The sequence below is a fragment of the Eleutherodactylus coqui genome, chromosome 1 (genome assembly GCF_035609145.1).
Source record: "Eleutherodactylus coqui strain aEleCoq1 chromosome 1, aEleCoq1.hap1, whole genome shotgun sequence".
NCBI classification, from domain to species: domain Eukaryota; kingdom Metazoa; phylum Chordata; class Amphibia; order Anura; family Eleutherodactylidae; genus Eleutherodactylus; species Eleutherodactylus coqui.
In genome coordinates, this window is record NC_089837.1 from 4,967,490 (window position 1) to 4,989,400 (window position 21,911).

General features: G+C 47.1%; 1 protein-coding gene across 5 annotated transcripts in view; it reads left to right on the forward strand.

Moving 5' to 3' along the window:
• The window catches only part of LOC136618574 (low density lipoprotein receptor adapter protein 1-like), a 52,010-nt gene extending 33,105 nt beyond the window's left edge, over window positions 1–18,905 (forward strand). For 2 of the 5 annotated variants that reach the window (XM_066594343.1, XM_066594344.1), the window contains exon 9: window positions 7,054–8,440. In XM_066594343.1, coding sequence (XP_066450440.1) covers window positions 7,054–7,255 — 202 coding nt within the window. In that variant the 3' untranslated portion in view covers window positions 7,256–8,440. Of the gene's footprint in view, window positions 1–6,922; window positions 8,441–18,823 lie in introns of those variants that run through there. The other 3 variants (XM_066594347.1, XM_066594346.1, XM_066594345.1) reach the window with 3 other exon arrangements.
• Window positions 18,906–21,911: the final 3,006 nt, after the last annotated feature.

Below are 21,911 nucleotides of genomic sequence, written 5' to 3' on the forward strand. Positions count from 1 at the left end.
ATTGTAGCACAACATGTGAGGATTTTCAGGGGGCCTTTAGATATAACCCTACCCTGAAAATAAGCCCTAACTGCAGAAAAAGTATCCGTCACCTAGCAGCGCTGTCCAGGGCTCCGCCGCAGCTTCCTCCCGCTCACTGGTCATCTTCATCTCTTCTGGTCGGGGATTGAAAAATCACCGCCCACTGGAAGCGCTGCCTCTGATTGGCTAAGCGTCAGCAAATCAGAGGCAGCGCTTCCAGGAGGCGGGGATTTTTCAATCCCCGCCCAGAAGAGATGAAGACAACCAGTGAGCGGGTGGAAGCTGCGGCGGAGCCGGACAGCGCTTCTAAGTGATGTATGCTCTCTGTTATTTGTCCCTGCACCCAGGGCTTAGATTGGGGAACGACAGGAGGACTTCCTACAGTCATGATGCATCGCCGCGATGGATGCCACAGGGAGGAAGGCTCCGTAGGTACATATGGCCTACAGAACCTCACGAGTCGCGGGCAGATGGCCGGACCCACGGGGTTTGTGTGTCGGGATGTTGCAGGCTACAAAACACATACATGCGGTTTGTAGCAACACAACAAAATCATGCGAGCCGTGTGAAGAAGGCCATGAGTGGATCTGCAAATGTGTGCAACAAACAGAATATACTAGGGGCAACGAACCGGCAGTCATAGCGCACAAATACATGGGGGTGGGGTGGGGGGTGTCTCCATATATACGTGGGGTGGGGGGTCTCCGTATATACAATGGGGAGGGTCTCCGTATATACAATTGGGGGGGTCTCCGTATATACATGGGGGGGTCTCCGTATATACATGGGGGGGTCTCCGTATATACATGGCTGGGGGGGTCTCCGTATATACATGGGGGGGTGTCTCCGTATATATACATGGGGGGGGGCTCTGTATATACATGGGGGGGGTCTCCGTATATATACATGGGGGGCTCTATCCGCATCCATTCTCCCAGAGAGACCACCCCCTGTATGGGGTTCTAGCCCTCGTTGGTATTAAGTCAGAAAGAAGGGGGCGCTATGACAATGACTGCTGGATCGTTGCCCCATGTATAGAACTATGTCAAGAGGTTACCGTGTCGCATTTTGTGGCGTTCCGGCATTGCGGGGTCAGATGTTCTGGCAGGGGGGGTTGGGCGTCTGATATATCGGGGTCTCCTTCCAGCTCGGTACCTTATTACCTACAAGCAGTAGCTCCATGGTCCTCCTGCAGGCGTCTGATATATCGGGGTGGCCTTCCAGCTCGGTACCTTATTACCTACAAGCAGTAGCTCCATGGTCCTCCTGCAGGCGTCTGATATATCGGGGTCTCCTTCCAGCTCGGTAACCTATTACCTACAAGCAGTAGCTCCATGGTCCTCCTGCAGGCGTCTGATATATCGGGGTCTCCTTCCAGCTCGGTAACCTATTACCTACAAGCAGTAGCTCCATGGTCCTCCTGCAGGCGTCTGATATATCGGGGTCTCCTTCCAGCTCGGTACCTTCTTACCTACAAGCAGTAGCTCCATGGTCCTCCTGCAGGAGTCTGATATATCGGGGTCTCCTTCCAGCTCGGTACCTTATTACCTACAAGCAGTAGCTCCATGGTCCTCCTGCAGGCTTCTGATATATCGGGGTCTCCTTCCAGCTCGGTACCTTCTTACCTACAAGCAGTAGCTCCATGGTCCTCCTGCAGGCGTCTGATATATCGGGGTCTCCTTCCAGCTCGGTAACCTATTACCTACAAGCAGTAGCTCCATGGTCCTCCTGCAGGCGTCTGATATATCGGGGTCTCCTTCCAGCTCGGTAACCTATTACCTACAAGCAGTAGCTCCATGGTCCTCCTGCAGGCGTCTGATATATCGGGGTCTCCTTCCAGCTCGGTAACCTATTACCTACAAGCAGTAGCTCCATGGTCCTCCTGCAGGCATCTGATACATCGGTGTCTCCTTCCAGCTCGGTAACCTATTACCTACAAGCAGTAGCTCCATGGTCCTCCTGCAGGCATCTGATACATCGGTGTCTCCTTCCAGCTCGGTAACCTATTACCTACAAGCAGTAGCTCCATGGTCCTCCTGCAGGCGTCTGATATATCGGGGTCTCCTTCCAGCTCGGTAACCTATTACCTACAGGCAGTAGCTCCATGGTCCTCCTGCAGGCGTCTGATATATCGGGGTCTCCTTCCAGCTCGGTAACCTATTACCTACAAGCAGTAGCTCCATGGTCCTCCTGCAGGCGTCTGATATATCGCGGTCTCCTTCCAGCTCGGTAACCTATTACCTACAAGCAGTAGCTCCATGGTCCTCCTGCAGGCGTCTGATACATCGGTGTCTCCTTCCAGCTCGGTAACCTATTACCTACAAGCAGTAGCTCCATGGTCCTCCTGCAGGCGTCTGATACATCGGTGTCTCCTTCCAGCTCGGTAACCTATTACCTACAAGCAGTAGCTCCATGGTCCTCCTGCAGGCGTCTGATATATCGGGGTCTCCTTCCAGCTCGGTAACCTATTACCTACAAGCAGTAGCTCCATGGTCCTCCTGCAGGCGTCTGATATATCGGGGTCTCCTTCCAGCTCGGTAACCTATTACCTACAAGCAGTAGCTCCATGGTCCTCCTGCAGGCGTCTGATATATCGGGGTCTCCTTCCAGCTCGGTAACCTATTACCTACAAGCAGTAGCTCCATGGTCCTCCTGCAGGCGTCTGATATATCGGGGTCTCCTTCCAGCTCGGTAACCTATTACCTACAAGCAGTAGCTCCATGGACCTCCTGCAGGCGTCTGATATATCGGGGTCTCCTTCCAGCTCGGTAACCTATTACCTACGAGCAGTAGCTCCATGGTCCTCCTGCAGGCGTCTGATATATGGGGGTCTCCTTCCAGCTCGGTACCTTCTTACCTACAAGCAGTAGCTCCATGGTCCTCCTGCAGGCGTCTGATATATCGGGGTCTCCTTCCAGCTCGGTAACCTATTACCTACAAGCAGTAGCTCCATGGACCTCCTGCAGGCGTCTGATATATCGGGGTCTCCTTCCAGCTCGGTAACCTATTACCTACAAGCAGTAGCTCCATGGTCCTCCTGCAGGCGTCTGATATATCGGGGTCTCCTTCCAGCTCGGTAACCTATTACCTACAAGCAGTAGCTCCATGGTCCTCCTGCAGGCGTCTGATATATGGGGGTCTCCTTCCAGCTCGGTAACCTATTACCTACAAGCAGTAGCTCCATGGTCCTCCTGCAGGCGTCTGATATATCGGGGTCTCCTTCCAGCTCGGTACCTTCTTACCTACAAGCAGTAGCTCCATGGTCCTCCTGCAGGCGTCTGATATATCGGGGTCTCCTTCCAGCTCGGTACCTTATTACCTACAAGCAGTAGCTCCATGGTCCTCCTGCAGGCGTCTGATATATCGGGGTCTCCTTCCAGCTCGGTACCTTCTTACCTACAAGCAGTAGCTCCATGGTCCTCCTGCAGGCGTCTGATATATCGGGGTCTCCTTCCAGCTCGGTAACCTATTACCTACAAGCAGTAGCTCCATGGTCCTCCTGCAGGCGTCTGATATATCGGGGTCTCCTTCCAGCTCGGTAACCTATTACCTACGAGCAGTAGCTCCATGGTCCTCCTGCAGGCGTCTGATATATGGGGGTCTCCTTCCAGCTCGGTACCTTCTTACCTACAAGCAGTAGCTCCATGGTCCTCCTGCAGGCGTCTGCTCTCGCCGTCGGCTCTTCGGTGCTCTTGTTGCATCGATTTGTGTCAAAGCAGCAGAAATGGATTCCCAATCGCTTCTGCTTTCTAACTGAACAGATTGACGTCGCTGAAGCGTAAGACTGGGGGCGATGCAACGAGGGGGGGGCCTCGGGGGCGACGAGGGGGGGGGGCCTCGGGGGCGACGCGGCGGGGGGGGGGGGGGCCTCGGGGGCGATACGTTGATGCTTCAGAGTTCCCAAGAGTCTTTTTTTTTTTTTTTTTCAAGCACAATATTTATATTAACCCCTTCCCGCCATAAGATGTTCACAGAGGGAGGCCGGTGGGTAGGCATGGCAATGTACAGTTAGGGCCAGAAATATTTGGACAGTGACACAAGTTTTGTTATTTTAGCTGTTTACAAAAACATGTTCAGAAATACAATTATATATATAATATGGGCTGAAGGTGCACACTCCCAGCTGCAATATGAGAGTTTCCACATCCAAATCGGAGAAAGGGTTTAGGAATCATACCTCTGTAATGCATAGCCTCCTCTTTTTCAAGGGACCAAAAGTAATTGGACAATGGACTCTAAGGGCTGCAATTAACTCAGAAGGCGTCTCCCTCGTTAACCTGTAATCAATTAAGTAGTTAAAAGGTCTGGGGTTGATTCCAGGTGTGTGATTTTGGATTTGGAAGCTGTTGCTGTGACCAGACAACATGCGGTCAAAGGAACTCTCAATTGAGGTGAAGCAGAACATCCTGAGGCTGAAAAAAAAGAAAAAATCCATCAGAGAGATAGCAGACATGCTTGGAGTAGCAAAATCAACAGTCGGGTACATTCTGAGAAAAAAGGAATTCACTGGTGAGCTTGGGAACTCAAAAAGGCCTGGGCGTCCACGGAAGACAACGGTGGTGGATGATCGCCGCATACTTTCTTTGGTGAAGAAGAACCCGTTCACAACATCAACTGAAGTCCAGAACACTCTCAGGGAAGTAGGTGTATCTGTCTCTAAGTCAACAGTAAAGAGAAGACTCCATGAAAGTAAATGCAAAGGGTTCACATCTAGATGCAAACCATTCATCAATTCCAAAAATAGACAGGCCAGAGTTACATTTGCCGAAAAACACCTCAAGAAGCCAGCCCAGTTCTGGAAAAGTATTCTATGGACAGAGGAGACAAAGATCAACCTGTACCAGAATGATGGGAAGAAGAAAGGGAACGGCACATGATCCAAGGCACACCACATCCTCTGTAAAACATGGTGGAGGCAACGTGATGGCATGGGCATGCATGGCTTTCAATGGCACTGGGTCACTTGTGTTTATTGATGACATAACAGCAGACAAGAGTAGCCGGATGAATTCTGAAGTGGACCGGGATATACTTTCAGCCCAGATTCAGCCAAATGCTGCAAAGTTGATCGGACGGCGCTTCACAGTACAGATGGACAATGACCCCAAGCATACAGCCAAAGCTACCCAGGAGTTCATGAGTGCAAAAAAGTGGAACATTCTGCAATGGCCAAGTCAATCACCAGATCTTAACCCAATTGAGCATGCATTTCACTTGCTCAAATCCAGACTTCAGACGGAAAGACCCACAAACAAGCAAGACCTGAAGGCTGCGGCTGTAAAGGCCTGGCAAAGCATTAAGAAGGAGGAACCCAGCGTTTGGTGATGTCCATGGGTTCCAGACTTAAGGCAGTGATTGCCTCCAAAGGATTCGCAACAAAATATTGAACCAAAAAATATTTTGTTTGGGTTATGTTTATTTGTCCAATTACTTTTGAGCTCCTAAAATGTGGAGTGTTTGTAAAGAAATGGGTACAATTCCTACATTTTCTATCAGATATTTTTGTTCAACCCTTTTAAATTAAACGTTACAATCTGCACTTGAATTCTGTTGTAGAGGCTTCATTTCAAATCCAATGCGGTGGCATGCAGAGCCCAACTCGCGAAAATTGTGTTACTGTCCACATATTTCTGGCCCTAACTGTATAAGTAGTGCATTGTATAAATTTAAGCCTCACAGTTTCTAGTCCCCTACAGGGACATAAAAATAGTACAAATAGATAATAAATAGGGATGAGCGAGTATACTCGCTAAGGCACTGCTCGCTCGAGTAATGTGTCTTAGCCCAGTATCTCCCCGCTCGTCCCGAAAGATTCGGGTGCCGCCGCGGGGCGGGGAGCTGTGGGGGAGAGCAGGGAGGAACGGAGGGGAGATCTCTCTCTCCCGCCCGCTCTGCCCCGCTCCCCGCCGCAACTCACCTGTCAGCTGCGGCAGCTCCCGAATCTTTAGAGACGAGCGGGGAGATACTCGGCTAAGGCACATTACTCGAGCGAGCAGTGCCTTAGCGAGTATACTCGCTCATCCCTAATAATAAACCCTTTTTTCTCGCTTCCCCCCCCCCCCCCCCCCCGCGTGCGATCATCGCATCCGTAACGACACGCATGGCAAACACAACCCAAAAAAACGTAATAAAAGTGATTTTAAAAAGCCATATTTACCACAAAATGGTACCGATGACCCCTACAGCGCGTCGCACGGCGCCGTCCGTGGAGAACACTCTGCTCTGTGAGCCGCAAGGTAAACCAAAATAATTTCCATTACAAAATTATTTTTTTTTTTTGTGCAAATGTAGAAAACCTAAAACAAACTTCTATAATTTTGGTATTATCGCAGCGAACCGCAGAAAACCGCGCTTTATGCTGCATAAATAATGCGGTTCAAAAATGTTAGAATTGCTGTTTTTCCTACCTGCTCTATAAAAACTAAAAGTTTTACAATCCATTATATATACCTAAAGATGGCGCGAATAACCACTACAGCTCGCCTCGCAAAAAACACCCCTCATACGGAAAATAAGGCGATGAGATGACAATTCCCCCCCAAATCTCCTCCTTGGGCGCCATGCAGGCCGTGTGACTAAGGGGTTAAATGTGCCGAAGCTCTGTCTTATCACTAGGTTTATGTTCTAAAACCCGGTTTGGCGTTGGCCTCCGCAGATGTAGAGCTCCGTCACCTCCTCAGCAGAAGTGCTTCCTCCTCGCGAGCCTCCATGTTTGTGATACGTCATGTACAATGCTCTGCCATAGGCTTGGGCTGAACGTGGAACTATTGAGAAGCTCTGCCGAACCAAACAGTCCTTCTGTGGTCCTGGCAGTGTCATCCGCCCCCCCATCCATCCCAACCCTCTGCCATCCTGCTCTGCATCCACCCCGAATCTCTAATGTATCCTGTTGTCTCTGCAGATATGTCTACATTCATCCCTCGGTCGCTGTGTGCTACTCCGCCGTTAATATAAAGTCTCACTTCCCACTGTTGATATTTCTGTATCGTCGGCCGTCACATATAGCACCGCCCGTCCTTTCTCTTCTTCCAGATGGGCAGAGCTCGGTGCACAGCGGCTGGGATCGCCAGAGGCAGTGACTGAGGGCTGCAGCTATGGAGTCAACACTTCAGTCCTACTGACTTCCTGCAAGCTCTCAGAGCGTTCTTCCAAAGTCCTTATGAAGGCAAGTTCCATCATCCACAGCTGGTGGAGGGACTTGGCCCATGGCGGCTCACTTGTGTCAGTGACATAGTCTGAAGAGACTGAGCAGTTGTGTCTCAGTAGGAAGCATTTTTCCTTGTGTCCATCTTCTAGAAAAGCCCTTAACTCCTCATGGTCCAATACTCCATTGTGTACGTAATCAGCATCGCAAGACTTCTATCTGTGAGCTACATGATTAAGCTCTTCAGCACTCAGATCTTCAAAAGTAGCTGCAATACCTAATCATCTGAAGCTCCACAGATGACCCATCTTCATCACTATGATCTACAGAGGCTCCATAGATAAATGACCCCCATCATCATCATCATTAGGATCTTCAAAGGCTCTACAGATAAATGATACATCATCGTGATCCTAAACAGAAAATTGACCCATCACCATCGGGAACTTTAGAAACTCTACAGGTAAATAAACGCCCATCGTAATCCCTGTTCTTCAGAAGCTCCACAGATAGTGATGCCAACGACAGATCATTTATGATCTGCAGACACTCCAGATAAGTCATTTGTTATCATTGTGATCTTCAGAAACTCCACAGATAAGTGATCTATCCTCATCACAATCTTCAGACGTTCCGTAAATAAATGATCCATCAACTTGTTTGTGATCTTCAGAAGCTCCACAGATAGGTGATCTGTCCACGCGATCCTGAGGAGTTCCACAAAGAAATGATCCAATAATTTCATTGTGACCTTCAGAAGCTGTGATTGGCAGGTTTCCACCAACAATATGATGATGCTCCAGCAATAACTGCTTCTGACCAACCTGATCAGTGGCTTTAAAACCGTAAAATCTTCTGGTGCTAATTTAGTCCTCAAGACGTCCTCCAGAGAAGACTCAAACTGTTAACCATGAAAGCGTTGGGCTCTAAGGCTTGAGTGTCAAGAGAGAAATCCCTTTACTGTGCTGAATGGAAGACTACCTGTCTGTGGTGCATTGTGGCTGCAGTCCTGGTGGCCCGAGGTGTCTAATGCAGCCCTACCTCACGGTCATCCCCTCCTCTACACAGATCCTGCTGGCATTGCCCTATAGAGCGGGTGAGACGTATTTTTGGGTTCAGGGTGACAGGGTTACTGGTCAGTGCACTATGTATGTGTCTTGCTACGTTGATGTTGTGTGACTGCTGGTTATTTGTAGCTGTGGCTGGTACACAATCCCTATTTATAACACGTCTCCTTATTTATCAGAGACCTTTTATTAAAGTGAACTCTTCTGGAATAAAGCCTCTTCATTCATTTATGGGGTCACCAGTAATGGACTGAAGGAGTTCTGGTGGGGGGGTGTAGCACTGAATTAGTGTAACGTGGCATGTCTAAGTTGGGACGTGTCCACTGATTGTATGTCTTCCCATCATCTATGACCGCATCAGGAACGAGGGCCCCAGAGGATACCTGCAGGTATATAAAGCAGAGCCTCCCACCTCTACAAAGGGGTTTCTGCCCTTGGATTAGGAGACCAGGTGCTATCCCTGAGTCGGGTTGGTTTCTCGCCGGCTTAATATCTCACAAAGCTTCCAGTCCCAGAGGCGAGGCGCAGCGGTGCCCTTCTGTTGCCTCACACTACAGAATATGGTTAGCTTAAGATGCAGACCTACCCGAAGTCAGCATCACTCAGCGTCCTCCAAAGACGTGTGGTGTTCCGTGGTGGTGTCCACTTGCTAGTCCTATAGGAAGTGGCCAAAGGTGCTGAACGGCAGTAGGACAGAGATTTCCAGAAGTAGCAGTATAATGAGCATTTCGGTGCTGCATGGTAAATTCTAGGGCATGACTATAAACGTTACCAATGGAACAGGCAGCTAGACCCGCTGATCAACTCTATTCCAAGGCTTCCCTACGCTATTGGCTGGGTTACTTCTCGAATTTCTTAGGATACATTTACACGGGTGTTTTATGACACTTCTCGATGTGGAAACGCGTTTGAGCATACCCTTGTGGCTCATCTTTTAAGATTTCTGAAGGTGTCTGGATCATTGCCATTGAGTTCATCTCTGGGGACTGAACTTGGTCCTAATTGCTTTTTGTCTTCCCCATTTGAGACTATTGATTGTATATGCTGGTATTCCTCTACTGCCTCCTTCAGACCTCTTCATCTAGATCTCATTTGGTTTTCTGTAACCCATGATGGTAGCTTTTTAGCTTTCTCTCCCCTTTTCAATGTCCAGTTGCTTACTGGGTTTACAGCAAAATGCATACGTTGGTGAGAAGACCTCTCTTTACCGAGTACAGGTGAGGGCTGTGACTCTTATACCTGCAGATTTCCAGGTTTTGGCTCTCCTGCTGCTGTAATGGGTTGTGGAAAATCGTCATCACATTATTGATGAGCGTAATTCTCTTTAAGGACCTGGAGCTCGGTCAGCGCAGGTTGAGGATTTGGCATTTTCATACTAACTAAATGTTTAACTTGCAGTCATGGACTAAATAGGTAATGGCGCATATAATGGGGGTGATCGTTGCTCTTATCTTGCCACCTGTGTTCCCTTTAACCATGATCTTCTCCTGAAATGATCTAAAAAATGGTGAGATCTGAAGCAGCAGGACCAGTGGAAGACCAGGAAGTTCATCATTACCTACAACCAGTTCTGCTCCATGGTCATCCTGCAGGCTGGAGTCTTACCGAGGAGTTAATTACATAATGGGTAGATCAACTCCTGAAACTAGCTCCTCCATAAAAAACAATCCCTCCCCACTCCCCTAGGAGGAGTATGTGTGCGCATTCATTGGGGCAAGCTGAGGTTACTTGCTGGTGGATCGGCGACATCTCGGACCAGAATGGACACCATGTGCATGCAGATGCTCCAGAGACAGGATTTCTTTTAAATCTGGCACTTGCTAGTTTTATTGCACAGCGCACAACTTTGTACCCCATATCCCTGGCAATAACCCCGCCCGTGGCGTCTTCCTCTTTCAGACTCTGTGATGGGCCCAACCTGGACCTCAGGCTCAGAGTTCCTGATGCGTCTCTTCTGACCGCCTCTCTTTGGCGAGCAGCCAGCTTTCCCCCCCCCCCCCCCCCACCCGAGTATGGCAGGAACAGATCCTTTTATTTTACTTCCTGCCACACCCCACAGGTGTTGTCTTCTTTCTTTTAGTACCAGAAGTCCTGTTTGCAGCCCCCTACAGGCCCTTCTATGTGCTGCACTGCCACAGCATGTATATATATTGTAGCAGTGTGTGTGTGTTGGGGTTGGTGAAGTCACAGAGACTCAGTCCAAATAATAGTTGAAGTTGCTCTTTATTTTCCATACTTCAAGTAATAACAATATGACCGAAAAAACGCGCCCACTGGCAGCGCATGAGCTTAGGGCAAGGCGGAACACAAAATAAACCGTAACTCTGCAAGGCGCCGGCTATACACCAAGTTATTCTCACCTAAGACTAGCTTGCAGCAAATGTTGATCAGGGACTCCTAGTAGTTCCACTCACTCCCAGGCTCTGACCCTGACTGCATGCCCTTGTGGTCCTTTTATGTACCACTAATGAGCTCATTTCTTTTCAGCCGAGCTACAGGGACCCACAAGAAAGTCCTGGACTGGATCCCATATATTAAATACACACACCGTCAGTAACATCCCACCACTAGAAGGGTGTGTGTGTGTGTGTGTGTGTGTGTGTGTGTGTGTGTGTGTATAATATATATAGTGTGTGTGTGTGTGTGTGTGTGTACACACACACACACAGTGCAGCTCGAGTACAGTACCAGGACCACACACACACACCCCTAGAAGGATGTGTGTATGTAATATATATATAATGTGTATGTGTATGTATATATATGTGTGTGTGTGTGTGTGTGTGTGTACACACACACACTGTCAGTTACATCCCTCCCCTAGGAGTATAAAAGCCTGCCTGGGTAATCAGGAGCAGGGTGGGACCAGGACAGAGGACCAGACCAGGAGTACAGGAGCATGGTTAAGTCCAGCAGGGGAGCTGTCCAGATGGCTGGGTAGCTCAGCAGGGAGTGCTGCTGCCGTGAGCGCAGGTTGTTCTGGGTTCCAGCCCTGACAGTAGCCCCCTCCTTCTAGGATGGTCTCCGGACATCCTAGGGGCTAGTTTTCCTGGATGCCCCCTGTGGAACTTTCCTGTGAGCCTCAGAGCATGTACATTTTGGTCTGTCTCTCAAGAGTTTACTTCTGGCCCATACCCCTTCCACTGCACAAGATATTGCAGTCTACCTTTGTGCCTTCTTGAATCCAGGATCTTTTCTACTACAAACGCTTCTTCCTCTTGGACCCTCAGCGGTGAAGGAAGTGGCTGGTTTATTCCTGAGAAAGTGTTATCGACTAATGGTTTCAGCAATGCCATGTGAAACACGGGATACATCTTCAGCCCGCTAGGGAGTTCCAAGTGAAGGCGACCTGACCAACTTTGGACCTTTTCAGATTGCAGCAAATTTGGGAGAGGGCAAATGTATCCACAGGTTTCTGGTGGATAGCCAATTTCGATCTTTGCGGTGTCTATCCGCTGCCCTCTTATAACATTCCTGGGCTTCATGTAGCATCTCTTTTAGCTTTTCCTGAGTTTCCTGTAACATCGACAGCCTGTGGTTAACCGTAGGAGTGGTAGCATTTACCGGAAGAACGGTAATGAATACCGGATGTAAACCGCAGTAGGCAAAAAAGGGACTTGGAGATGTAGAACTATGCTTCCAGTTATTGTAAGCAAATTCTTCTATTGCCAATAGTCTTCCTAATCGGCCTGGAGGTAGGAGATGAAACAGCAAAGGTATTGCTCAAGAGTCTGGTGGGTCCTTTCAGTCTGGCCATTGGACTGGGGATGGAAGGTGGAAGACCAAGTAATAGTCATCCCCAAGGCAGCACAGAAGCTTCTCCAAAATCTTGAGGTAAACTGCACCCCTCTATCAGAAACTACATTATCAGGAATCCCATGCAGTCTAAGCATCTCCTTCACCATCAATTCATAGTTTGTTCAGCGATAGATGTGAATCCAATGGGCCATTCTTGTGAGTCTTGTTTCTTTACATCATTCTTACAATTAGGCCACCAGAATGAACGAAGAAATAGTCCAGAGTCTTCGTGACTCCAAGATGACCTGCAAGTTTAGAGTCATGGACAAGTTTGAGAACTTCACTTCAACTAGAATCGGGGACATACAGTCTGTTTCCCTGCATCCAAACCCCTCCATAAAAGAAAGATCCCCGTCCTTAGAAGGATGTTTGAGAAAAGTGGCATCTTGGTATCCATCTCTCAATCTTGAAAAAAATTCTCAAGTCAAGTATCCCCAAGAAACTTTTGAGGAACAAGATGGTCCAGTCGTTATTAGACCCTTCCTCTGGCTCAGCCAGGATCCTGGATACGGCATCGGTCTTGTCATTTCTTGCACCAGGCTGATAAGGGATGGTAAAATTAAATCTGAAGAAGAACAAGGCCCAACGTGCTTGTCTTGCTGACAGTCTCCCAGCTGCACGAAGGAATTCTAGATTCTTGTGGTCAGTAGGGGCAATTACAGGGTAATTGGCACCTTCCTAAAGATGTCTCCAATCGAAGAGGGGAAGCATTAATGGCCAACAGCTCTTTATTCCCCATGGCATTGATTCTTTCAGCTGAGGATAACACGTAGGTAGACCGCAGCACAGCCAATACTATTACCATAGGTAGGAGTGATACAGAGTAGTGTACTATTCTACACGCCCGGCCTGGATGGACAGACCCATCACTGTAGTTACCAGATAGACAGCGGGACGGATCAGCACTCCGGAACTATCAAGGAATACCTCAGTGTAATTGGTCAGGATCGCTACTGCACGTAGTTACCATTTACACTTCATCTTCTGCTCCGTGTGTGCGGCCGGGATCGGACAACGCCGAATGCTGATCCTTAGCATCTCCTGATCATGAGCTGAAGGATGCAGAAACCTTCAGCGGATCTCTGGTGTTTGTGATCTATCTCGGCTGCCCGAGGGCATTATGTGTCCAACTATTGTACCATACTAATAACATATGTCTTTGGCAGTATGGTTGGTCTGACGGGTCGTTGGTATCTTCACTTCTATGTATTGGGTCTGGGGTATAGCTTTAGTATAACTGAGTACCAAGGGGCTTGGATCTTTAATGAGTAGTTGGGCACTCCCATATACACCCATTGAAGCCGCTTTATATTTGTGAACCCTATATACTGATCTGTGTAATGGTATACATGGGCTGACTTATGAGTCACATGTGGGGCTGTTTGATAAGACCTTTCTATGTAGCCTTATGAAGTGCAGCTCCTAAGCCCTGAGGGTCCATATAAGGAGTATGCTTGGGCTTTGTTTTTGGCCCCACAGTATTGGGCGCTTGCGCAATGATGGCGTTGGGACTATGAGGGTGATGGGTTAATAGATGTAATATCTCCCCTTCAGGTTCCGGGTCAGAGATATGTGACTGTGGGCAGTAATGCGAGGGTGTTCCCTGATCTCGCGGCATTGTGAGTCCAACGCATGCGCGCTGACAGCATGAGGCTGACATGTCTACACATGCGTGTTTGATGCCAGACGCTGCGCACGGAGAGCTTTCAGGTATTCTATTGCTTCTAAGTGTTCTGCCTCCTGTTTAATCATCATTATGGAGCGATCCTGACCGATGACACGGTGAGGTATGGGGGGGGGTTCATTATGTGTCTCCGTCATTGGTGTAATATATATCATATGTACATGTGCTTGTGCCATATAGCTGCCTGATGATAAAGGCCTCTCAGTAGGTGGAGACATAATGATTTCTCTTACTCTTTGATGGAGTCCCAGAGTGCTGATCCGTCCCGCTGTCCATCTGGTTTCTTTAAGCGGCTGACGTGACATGCCCAATAATGCACATGGGTGCAGTTGTATTTTGAGGTGTCACAAATAGGGTAGTTCTGGATTTGGATGAACCAGCACTGGTGCAGAAGTGAACAGAACTTTTAGTTTTTCGAAGGCGCCCCGTGCTTCTGGAGACCACTAATATGTTTTGGATTTCTTTGTAACCCAGTATGTTAAGCTGAATGAAGACCATGTCCGTCTAGTTCAGCCTGTTTCTACCCCCTCCCCCACCCTACCACGCGCCTGTTGATCCAGAGGAAGGAAAAAAAAAAAACAACAAGGCAGATGCCAATTTAGCTCATTTTGGAGGAAAAAAATTCCTTCCCGACTCCATAATAGCAGTCTGAATAATCCCTGGATCAACATTTGAGTTCTACCCGACTCCAAGACCCGGATCACAAACCCCGCTGGTCACCTAATGTCTATATCCTGTAATATCATAGAAAGACATCTAATCCCTCTTAAACTCTTCTATGGATTTTGCCATCACTACGTCCTCAGGCAGAGAGTTCCACAGTCTCACTGCTCTTACAGTAAAGAACCCCCTTCTGTGTTGGTGATGAAACCTGCTTTCTCTAGACGTAGCGGATGCCCTCTTGTTACCGCCGCGGTCCTGGGTATAAACAGATCGTGGCAGAGATCCTTGTATTGTCCCCTCATGGATTTATACAGTTATTTGGTCGCCCCTTAGCCGTCTTTTTTCCGGGGTGAATAATCCCAGTTTTGGTGCCTCTCTGGGTATTCCAGTCCTCTCATTCCATGTATTAGTTTAGTCGCTCTTCTTTGAACCCCCTCCAGCACTGTGACATCTTTCCTGAGCCCCGGTGACCAGACCTGTACGCAGTATTCCATGTGAGGCCTGACAAGTGCCTTATATAATGGAAGGATAATGTTCTCGTCCCTCCCCCCTATACCTCTTTTACTGCACCCCAAGACTTTATTAGTTTTTGCAGCAGCTGACTGGCATTGGTTGCTCAAGTTGAGTCTACTATCCACTAGTACCCCCAGGTCTTTTCCCTAGCAGTACCCCATTTAGTGTATATTGGTGACAGTCATTTCTCCTGCCCATGTGCAGAACCTTACATTTATTGACATTGAACTTCATTTGCCATCCCCCCCCCCCCCCCCCAAGCCCTCAGCTTATCTCGGTCCGTTTGTAGCCGCACATTGTCCTCCGTTGCATTAATTATATTGTATAATTTTGTGTCATCTGCAAATATTGATATTTTACTGTGCAGCCCCTCTATCAGGTCGTTGATAAATATATTGAACCGAATGAGGCCTAATACTGAACCCTGTGGCCCCCACTAGCGACGGGGGCCCAATCAGAGTACGAACCATTTATTACCCCCCTCTGCTTTCTATCTCTGAGCCAGTCCTTTACCCAGATACACACATTTTCACCCAATCCGAGCTTCTCATTTTATATATCAGCCTATTATGCTGCATGGTGTCAAATGCTTTAGAGAAGTCCAGATATACGAGATCAATATACTCTCCCAGGTCCAGCCTAGAGCTTACTTCATCGTAGAAGCTGATCAGATTGGTCTGACATAAGCGACCCCTCATGAACCCGTGCTGATAAGGGGTTATACTGTTGTTCTCCTTGAGGTATTCTAGGATGGCATCTCTCAGAAACCCCTTGAATATTTTTCCAGTTACTGAAGTGAGACTTACCGGCCTGTAGTTACCAGGCTCTCTTTTGGACCCCGTTTTGTATATTGGAATCACATTGGCAATGCACCAATCCAGTGGTACAACCCCGGTCTCAATTGTGTCCCTTATAAGAAATATAAGAAGTAGTAGTCTGTCTATCACGTTACTTAGTTCCCTTAGAACCTTTGCGTATATTCCATCTGGGCCCGGCGATTTGTCGCTTTTTTTTTTTATCCCTCTTAACCTGTTCTGCACTTACTCCTGTGTTAGGTATGCGATACTAAGCGGGGGTTCGTTTTATTCCCCTGCATCTCGTGTGACATTTCTTTTTAGTTCGTGAATACACTTGAGAAAAAACTATTTAATAGATTTGCCTTCCTCCCATTGTCTTCTATGATTTCTCCTGCATTATTTGTTAAAGGGCCAGCGCTCTCAGTGCAAATCCTTTTACTGTTTTATATAATTGAAGAATAGTTTATGGTTATTTTTGCTCTCTTTGGCAATCAGTCTTTCTGCCTCCTGCTTGGCAGTTTTGATCTTTTCTTGACATATTTTGTTTTTTTTCCCTGTGATTTTTTTTTTTTTTTTTTTTTTTACTTAAATGTTTTTAAATGTTTTTATTGAGCATTTTACAATTTGAATATTTGACATACAAAAACATACCTGTACATACTATACATATAAACCCCCCGAACTGCCCTCCCTCCCACCAGGGACCCTGTATGATTTTAATGCTTCTTTGCTGTTTTAGTAGTTTAAATGCTTTCTTTTTTTCGTTTATTGCCCCCCTTACAGTCTTATGGAGCCACATCGGTTTCCTTTTACTTGTAGTTCTTTTTTTTTTTCATTTTGTAAGGGAATGAACTGCTCACATGAGGTGATTAGGATCCTTTTAAACTCCTCCCATTTGTCCTCTGTACCGTTATTTTTGAGGATGTTGTCCCAATTAATGTTACCGATAGTAGTTCTCAGCTGGTCAAATTTTGCTTTACTGAAGTTTTAGGTTTTTTTTTTGTCGCTCCCTGATAATTTCCAACTTTCATTTAATAAGAAACCTTAACTATATTGTGGCCCCTATTTCCTACTAACAAGGGCCCGCTGCTTCAGACTGAGCTGTATTAATCCCTGAATAACAAGTGTAACATGGGTCATCTTAATACTTTCACAGGCTGCAGCACTGGATCCTGCCCACCCTGATAAGGCTTCTTATTGAATGACAGCTGGAAGTTGATTATATTGTGGTCACTGTTCCCCAAGTGCCCCTCAACCTGTACCCCCTTTATTCGGTCCGGTTTGTTAGTTACTACTAGGTCCAGAGTGGCCCTCCCTCTCGTTGGCTCCCGCACAAGTTGGGTAAGGTAGTTATCTTTAATTATTCTCAAGAACTTATCACCCCTGTGAGATTTGCAGGTTTCCTTCTCCCATGTTATATCCGGATAATTAAAGTCTCCCATGATAATTACTTCGTTGGGGATTAACCTCTTCTATTTGTCTTAATAAGTTTTCAGTTTCTTTTGGTGGCCTATAAAAAAAACCCTATCAGTATTTTATTGTTTTTCCCTTCCTGTATTTCTAACCACAGCGATTCCATGTGTTCATGTCTTGCCCATATATCTTCCCGTAGCCGCGGTAATAAGTACGATTTAACGTACAGACATACCCCTCCCCCTTTCTGGTTCCTTCGGTCTCTTCTGAAGAGATTGTAACCCTGTAAATTCACCGCCCAATCGCACTTATCATCAAGCCATGTTTCCGTTATTCCCACTATATCGTAATTTTCTTCAGACGTTCCTTCTTCGCGCTCACCCACTTTACCGATCAGACTTTGCATTCGTTGTCATACAATTTATACAGTGGTTGTTATTTTTATTTTTTTTCATTTTTTTACCTCTGGTCCTATCAGCTTTACTGCCAGTTCTAACTGTACTAACCCCACCTCCTGCCAGATCCCCCGTTTTCATTACTTTGTCCCAGGTCGCTGTCTACACTATCTACCCCCCTATTTCTCTTTTTGCCCTCCCCCCAGTCCCTAGTTTAAACACTCCTCCAGCCTTCTAGCCATCTTATCCCCCAGCACAGCTGCACCCTTCCCATTGAGATGCAGCCCGTCCCTATGGTAGTGCCTGTGGCCAAAAGCGAAGTCAGCCCAGTTCTCCAGGAACCCAAATCCCTCCTTCTTACACCAACTCTGGAGCCACTCGTTTACCTCCCTAAGATCCTGCTGCCTTTCTAGTGTGGCTTTAGGTGCAGGTAGTATTTCTGACAAAACTACCCTGGAGGTCCTCGCCCTAAACTTACATCCTAGGTCTCTGAAATCTTTTTTGAGGGCCCTCCATTGACCTCTAACTTGTTCATTGGTGCCAACGTGCACCATGACCGCTGGATCCTCACCAGCCCCTCCCAGTAATCTGTCAATCCGATCCGCAATGTGTCGAACTCGAGCGCCAGGAAGACAACACACCGTTCGACGATGCCGGTCTTTATGGCAGATTGCCCTATCTGTCCCTCTTATAATTGAGTCCCCCACCACTAGAACCTGTCTAGCCTGCCCTGCGCTCCCCGTCTCACTGGAGCAGTCATCCCCCTGGCATACAGAGGGCGTGTCGTGCTGCAGCGGTGCTGGCTCTGTAATGGCATCCCCCTCATCTGCCAACGTTTCAGACTTGTTGGGTTATGCCAGTTCAGGACCAGCCTCCCTGGTTCTTTTCCCTCTACGCCTCCTTCTATCTGTCACCCAGCTTCTTGCCTGCTCCCCCTGCTCTTCCGTACTACCATCCGCCCCCGCCTCTACCCCAGCGAGTGTCTGCTCAGTGAGCACCAAACTCCTTTCCATGATGTCAATGGCTCTCAGTGTTGCCAGTCGCTCATTTAGATCCAGGATTTGGGACTACATGCCTCTGCAACCGCTCAGGTTTTGTTTTTTTTTCTCGCACTCAGTCACACACTTTCACTTCACTTAAACCTCACAAACACACTCCCAGACAATCGCTGACTTACCGACATTGACACGGAGTGAATTGATTTGGTAAGATGATTTTCGAGAAGTCTTTAAACAATCTCCAGTAGAAATTTGCAAATCCTATAAAGCATTGTACGTCTTTTAGGCTTCTTGGAGTGGGCCAATCAACCATGGCTTTAATTTTGTTAGGGTCCACACTCAGACCAGCTGGGGAGATGATGTATGCAAGGAATGGGATCCTGGTTCTCCAGTTTGATATAAAGATTCCTTTGGAGACATTCCAGGACTAGCTGGACGTGCCTGAGATGTTCCTCCAAGTTGTCAGAAAATCTAAGAATGCATCAAGGTAAGTAACAACAAATTGATCCAAAGAATCTTGCAATACATCATTAACAAAATGCTGCAAGGTGGCGGGAGCATTGCCAAGACCTAAAGACATAACCAGGTATTCAAAATGTCTATCTCGTCCTAAAGGCGGTCTTCCACTGATCTCCTGGGCGGATCCATACAAGGCTACAGGCCCCTATCAGATCGAGTTTCGTAAAGATATTGGCAGAACAAAGTCTCTCCAGAAAATCTGGGATTAAGGGGAGAACTGCAATTCTTAAGTTACTTTATTTAGTTCCCTATAATCAATACATGGCTGCAAGTTTGAGACATAGATTCTCTGTATGACGCCTTTCCTTCTCTGCTAGGGAAAGGGGTTTGCAAATGACGTCAATCTGCATTGGTTCAGGTACGGTTTTGGTTCCTTGCTGGAGGTGAAATGCTGAGTGGGCTGAAAGCGTAGGCAGGATGGTCCCCAAAAACCCGCAGCTTCTCCTTTTTTTTCATTGTCAGGGGTCTCCACTCTGGCAAGTTCATCTTTTAATTGCTCCAATAATTCTCGTCAGAATTGACTCTTCTGGGTGGCTAAGTTCCATGTAGTGTCAGTCACCCATTGACAAAATTCTGCTATGTATTTGGCAACAGAGCATCGCCCTTGTCGCAGGTTATGTAATTACCTTCTGCTGTGGCACAGGGATTCGGGTCATTAAAAACTTGATTTATAGCAATAGTAAAGGTGTAACGTTTTACCGACACACGATACGAGCTGTGGTTGTTCTAGCCATGCAGGTCACTAGAGAGGATAGCCAGGAGTCATTATCAGGAAGTTTCAGTTGCAGTATCATTGGATAAAGCGGAAAGCATAGCCATATGGAAAGCCAGATGTAAGTAACAAGTAATCGAGGTTTGCGGAAGAGGACCAGTTTAAGGACTTTGAGTAGACCAGCCTTGGGTACATGTAGTTGGTGTTCTCACCTCCAAAGTCCATTCTTGAAAGAGAGCTTCACATCCTTAGATGGACAACTCAGGAAAGGGTCCCTTTCATAGCCTCCCTTAAGCCTTGTTAGGAGGTGCTCTAGAATGCAGAATACCTTTAAAAAAAATTGGGGACGGAATTATGTGGCCTGTATCTAACTTCTCTTCAGGCTCCAAAAATATCCTGGACAAAGCATCTGCCTTGCCATTTCGAGAACCGGAGCGGTAGGACACAATGACATTAAACCTGGAAAAGAGCGGAGTCCATCATGCTTGTCTCGAAGATAACCTCGTGGTAGCACGGAGAAATGAAAAATGTTTATGGGCCATAAGAACCGTTACTGGATGATGGGCTCCTTCCAAGAGCCATCTCAATGGCCAGAAGGTCCTTGTTACCGACATCCTAGTTTTTCTCCGCGGGTGGTAAGGTGCAGGACAGAAATGCAGAAGGATGTAAAAACTGTAAGACACATTACGCAATATAAAATCGTACTACCAAGTGGTCTGCAACAATAACCGATTATAGAAGATTAAAGTAATTGGTTAAAACATGATATTAATACAGATCTAATAAGGGCAAATATTAAACAGCGTAATAACGATATAATCCAATATATTATATGACTATAATGAATGGAGCGCGAACAAATGTGACATAAATGGGGCCGGCGTGTTACATTCTGCTAGCAAACATTAGTATTCTACAATATAGGACATTTTTTCTAATGTTTCATTGAACCGGTCTGGTCCTAATGTTCTGAGACAAACTATCCAGTATCTCCTCCTTCCATAACTCTGAAATGGATCTTTAGACCCTTGCATGTTATAATCTGTTTATTACTGCAGACCACGTGGTCGTACGATTTTACATTGCAGAATGTGAGCGTCTTACAGTTTTTAGGTTTTAATATAATATATAGGCGGATCCTGGTTGTCACCACAATTAGATGTAATTTTGGGTAACCCCTCCCCCCCCCCCCCCCCCGCTCCGTGACCAGCGTACAAGTATAGACATTCTTTGTTTGAAAATAACGTGCTAATAAAGTTGAATGACATTTTGGACCGCACGCTGCGTTGCATGGCTAGGTCACATGATGATTTGACGGCGCAGATGGAGATTGTTTCTCCTCCGCCAACAATGACGTCCCACCACACCCGCCTGGGCACATGGCGGGCGCCGCATTGTAAGTTCCTATAGATGTATGTAACTTTTGTAACATCTTATTATATATTCACAAGGAGAAAAAAATGCAGAGAGTGCCACAGGTGGTAATGGTCGATTACGGGTGTCAATTAAAGGATAGGTATAGAAGATGTCTCAAGTGGATCTGCCCCTCTTTACTCCGATCCTCTTGGTGAAAGATGGAGAGCTGCAGAAAAAAACGGGGTTTCCGAATATCAGAGCTCCCTCGGGTATAAAATGGCAATAAGTCAGAAAAAGATGTCCGCGCTCAAAGTGGAGAAAAGAGGACATAAAAGAAAGGTGTGTGAATCTACACACTGAACAGAAATCAGACACTTACTTGAAAAGGAGGGGGGGGTGAACAGAAGCCCCCTCCCCTGAGTGTCCTCCACCAATAACCATGCAGATGTACTTGGCAAAGTATAAAACACTGGATACTTTATTCTGGCAACGCGTTTTGTTGCAAAATGCAGCCCCTTTCTCTGGCCATACATACTTATTGCCATCTTATTATATATGCTTGAGAAAGGCACATTTTTATAGTGCCAAAACGCGTTGCGATAGACTTTCACAGAGCGCGCCATCCAGGTTTGGCGCTACTTTGAACCCTTAAGAGCGTGGTGCTTTTTTATGCAATCCGTGTATCCTTCTGTGAGCACCTGGACCTAGACTGCTCAAATAGCTCCGGACATCTCTCCAATTTGTTGCATCGGGGACTAAGACCTTTCTTACACGCCAACTAGGACGAAGGGTGCCAGTGGGATATCCCTAACCAGGGTTAACCCACTGTGC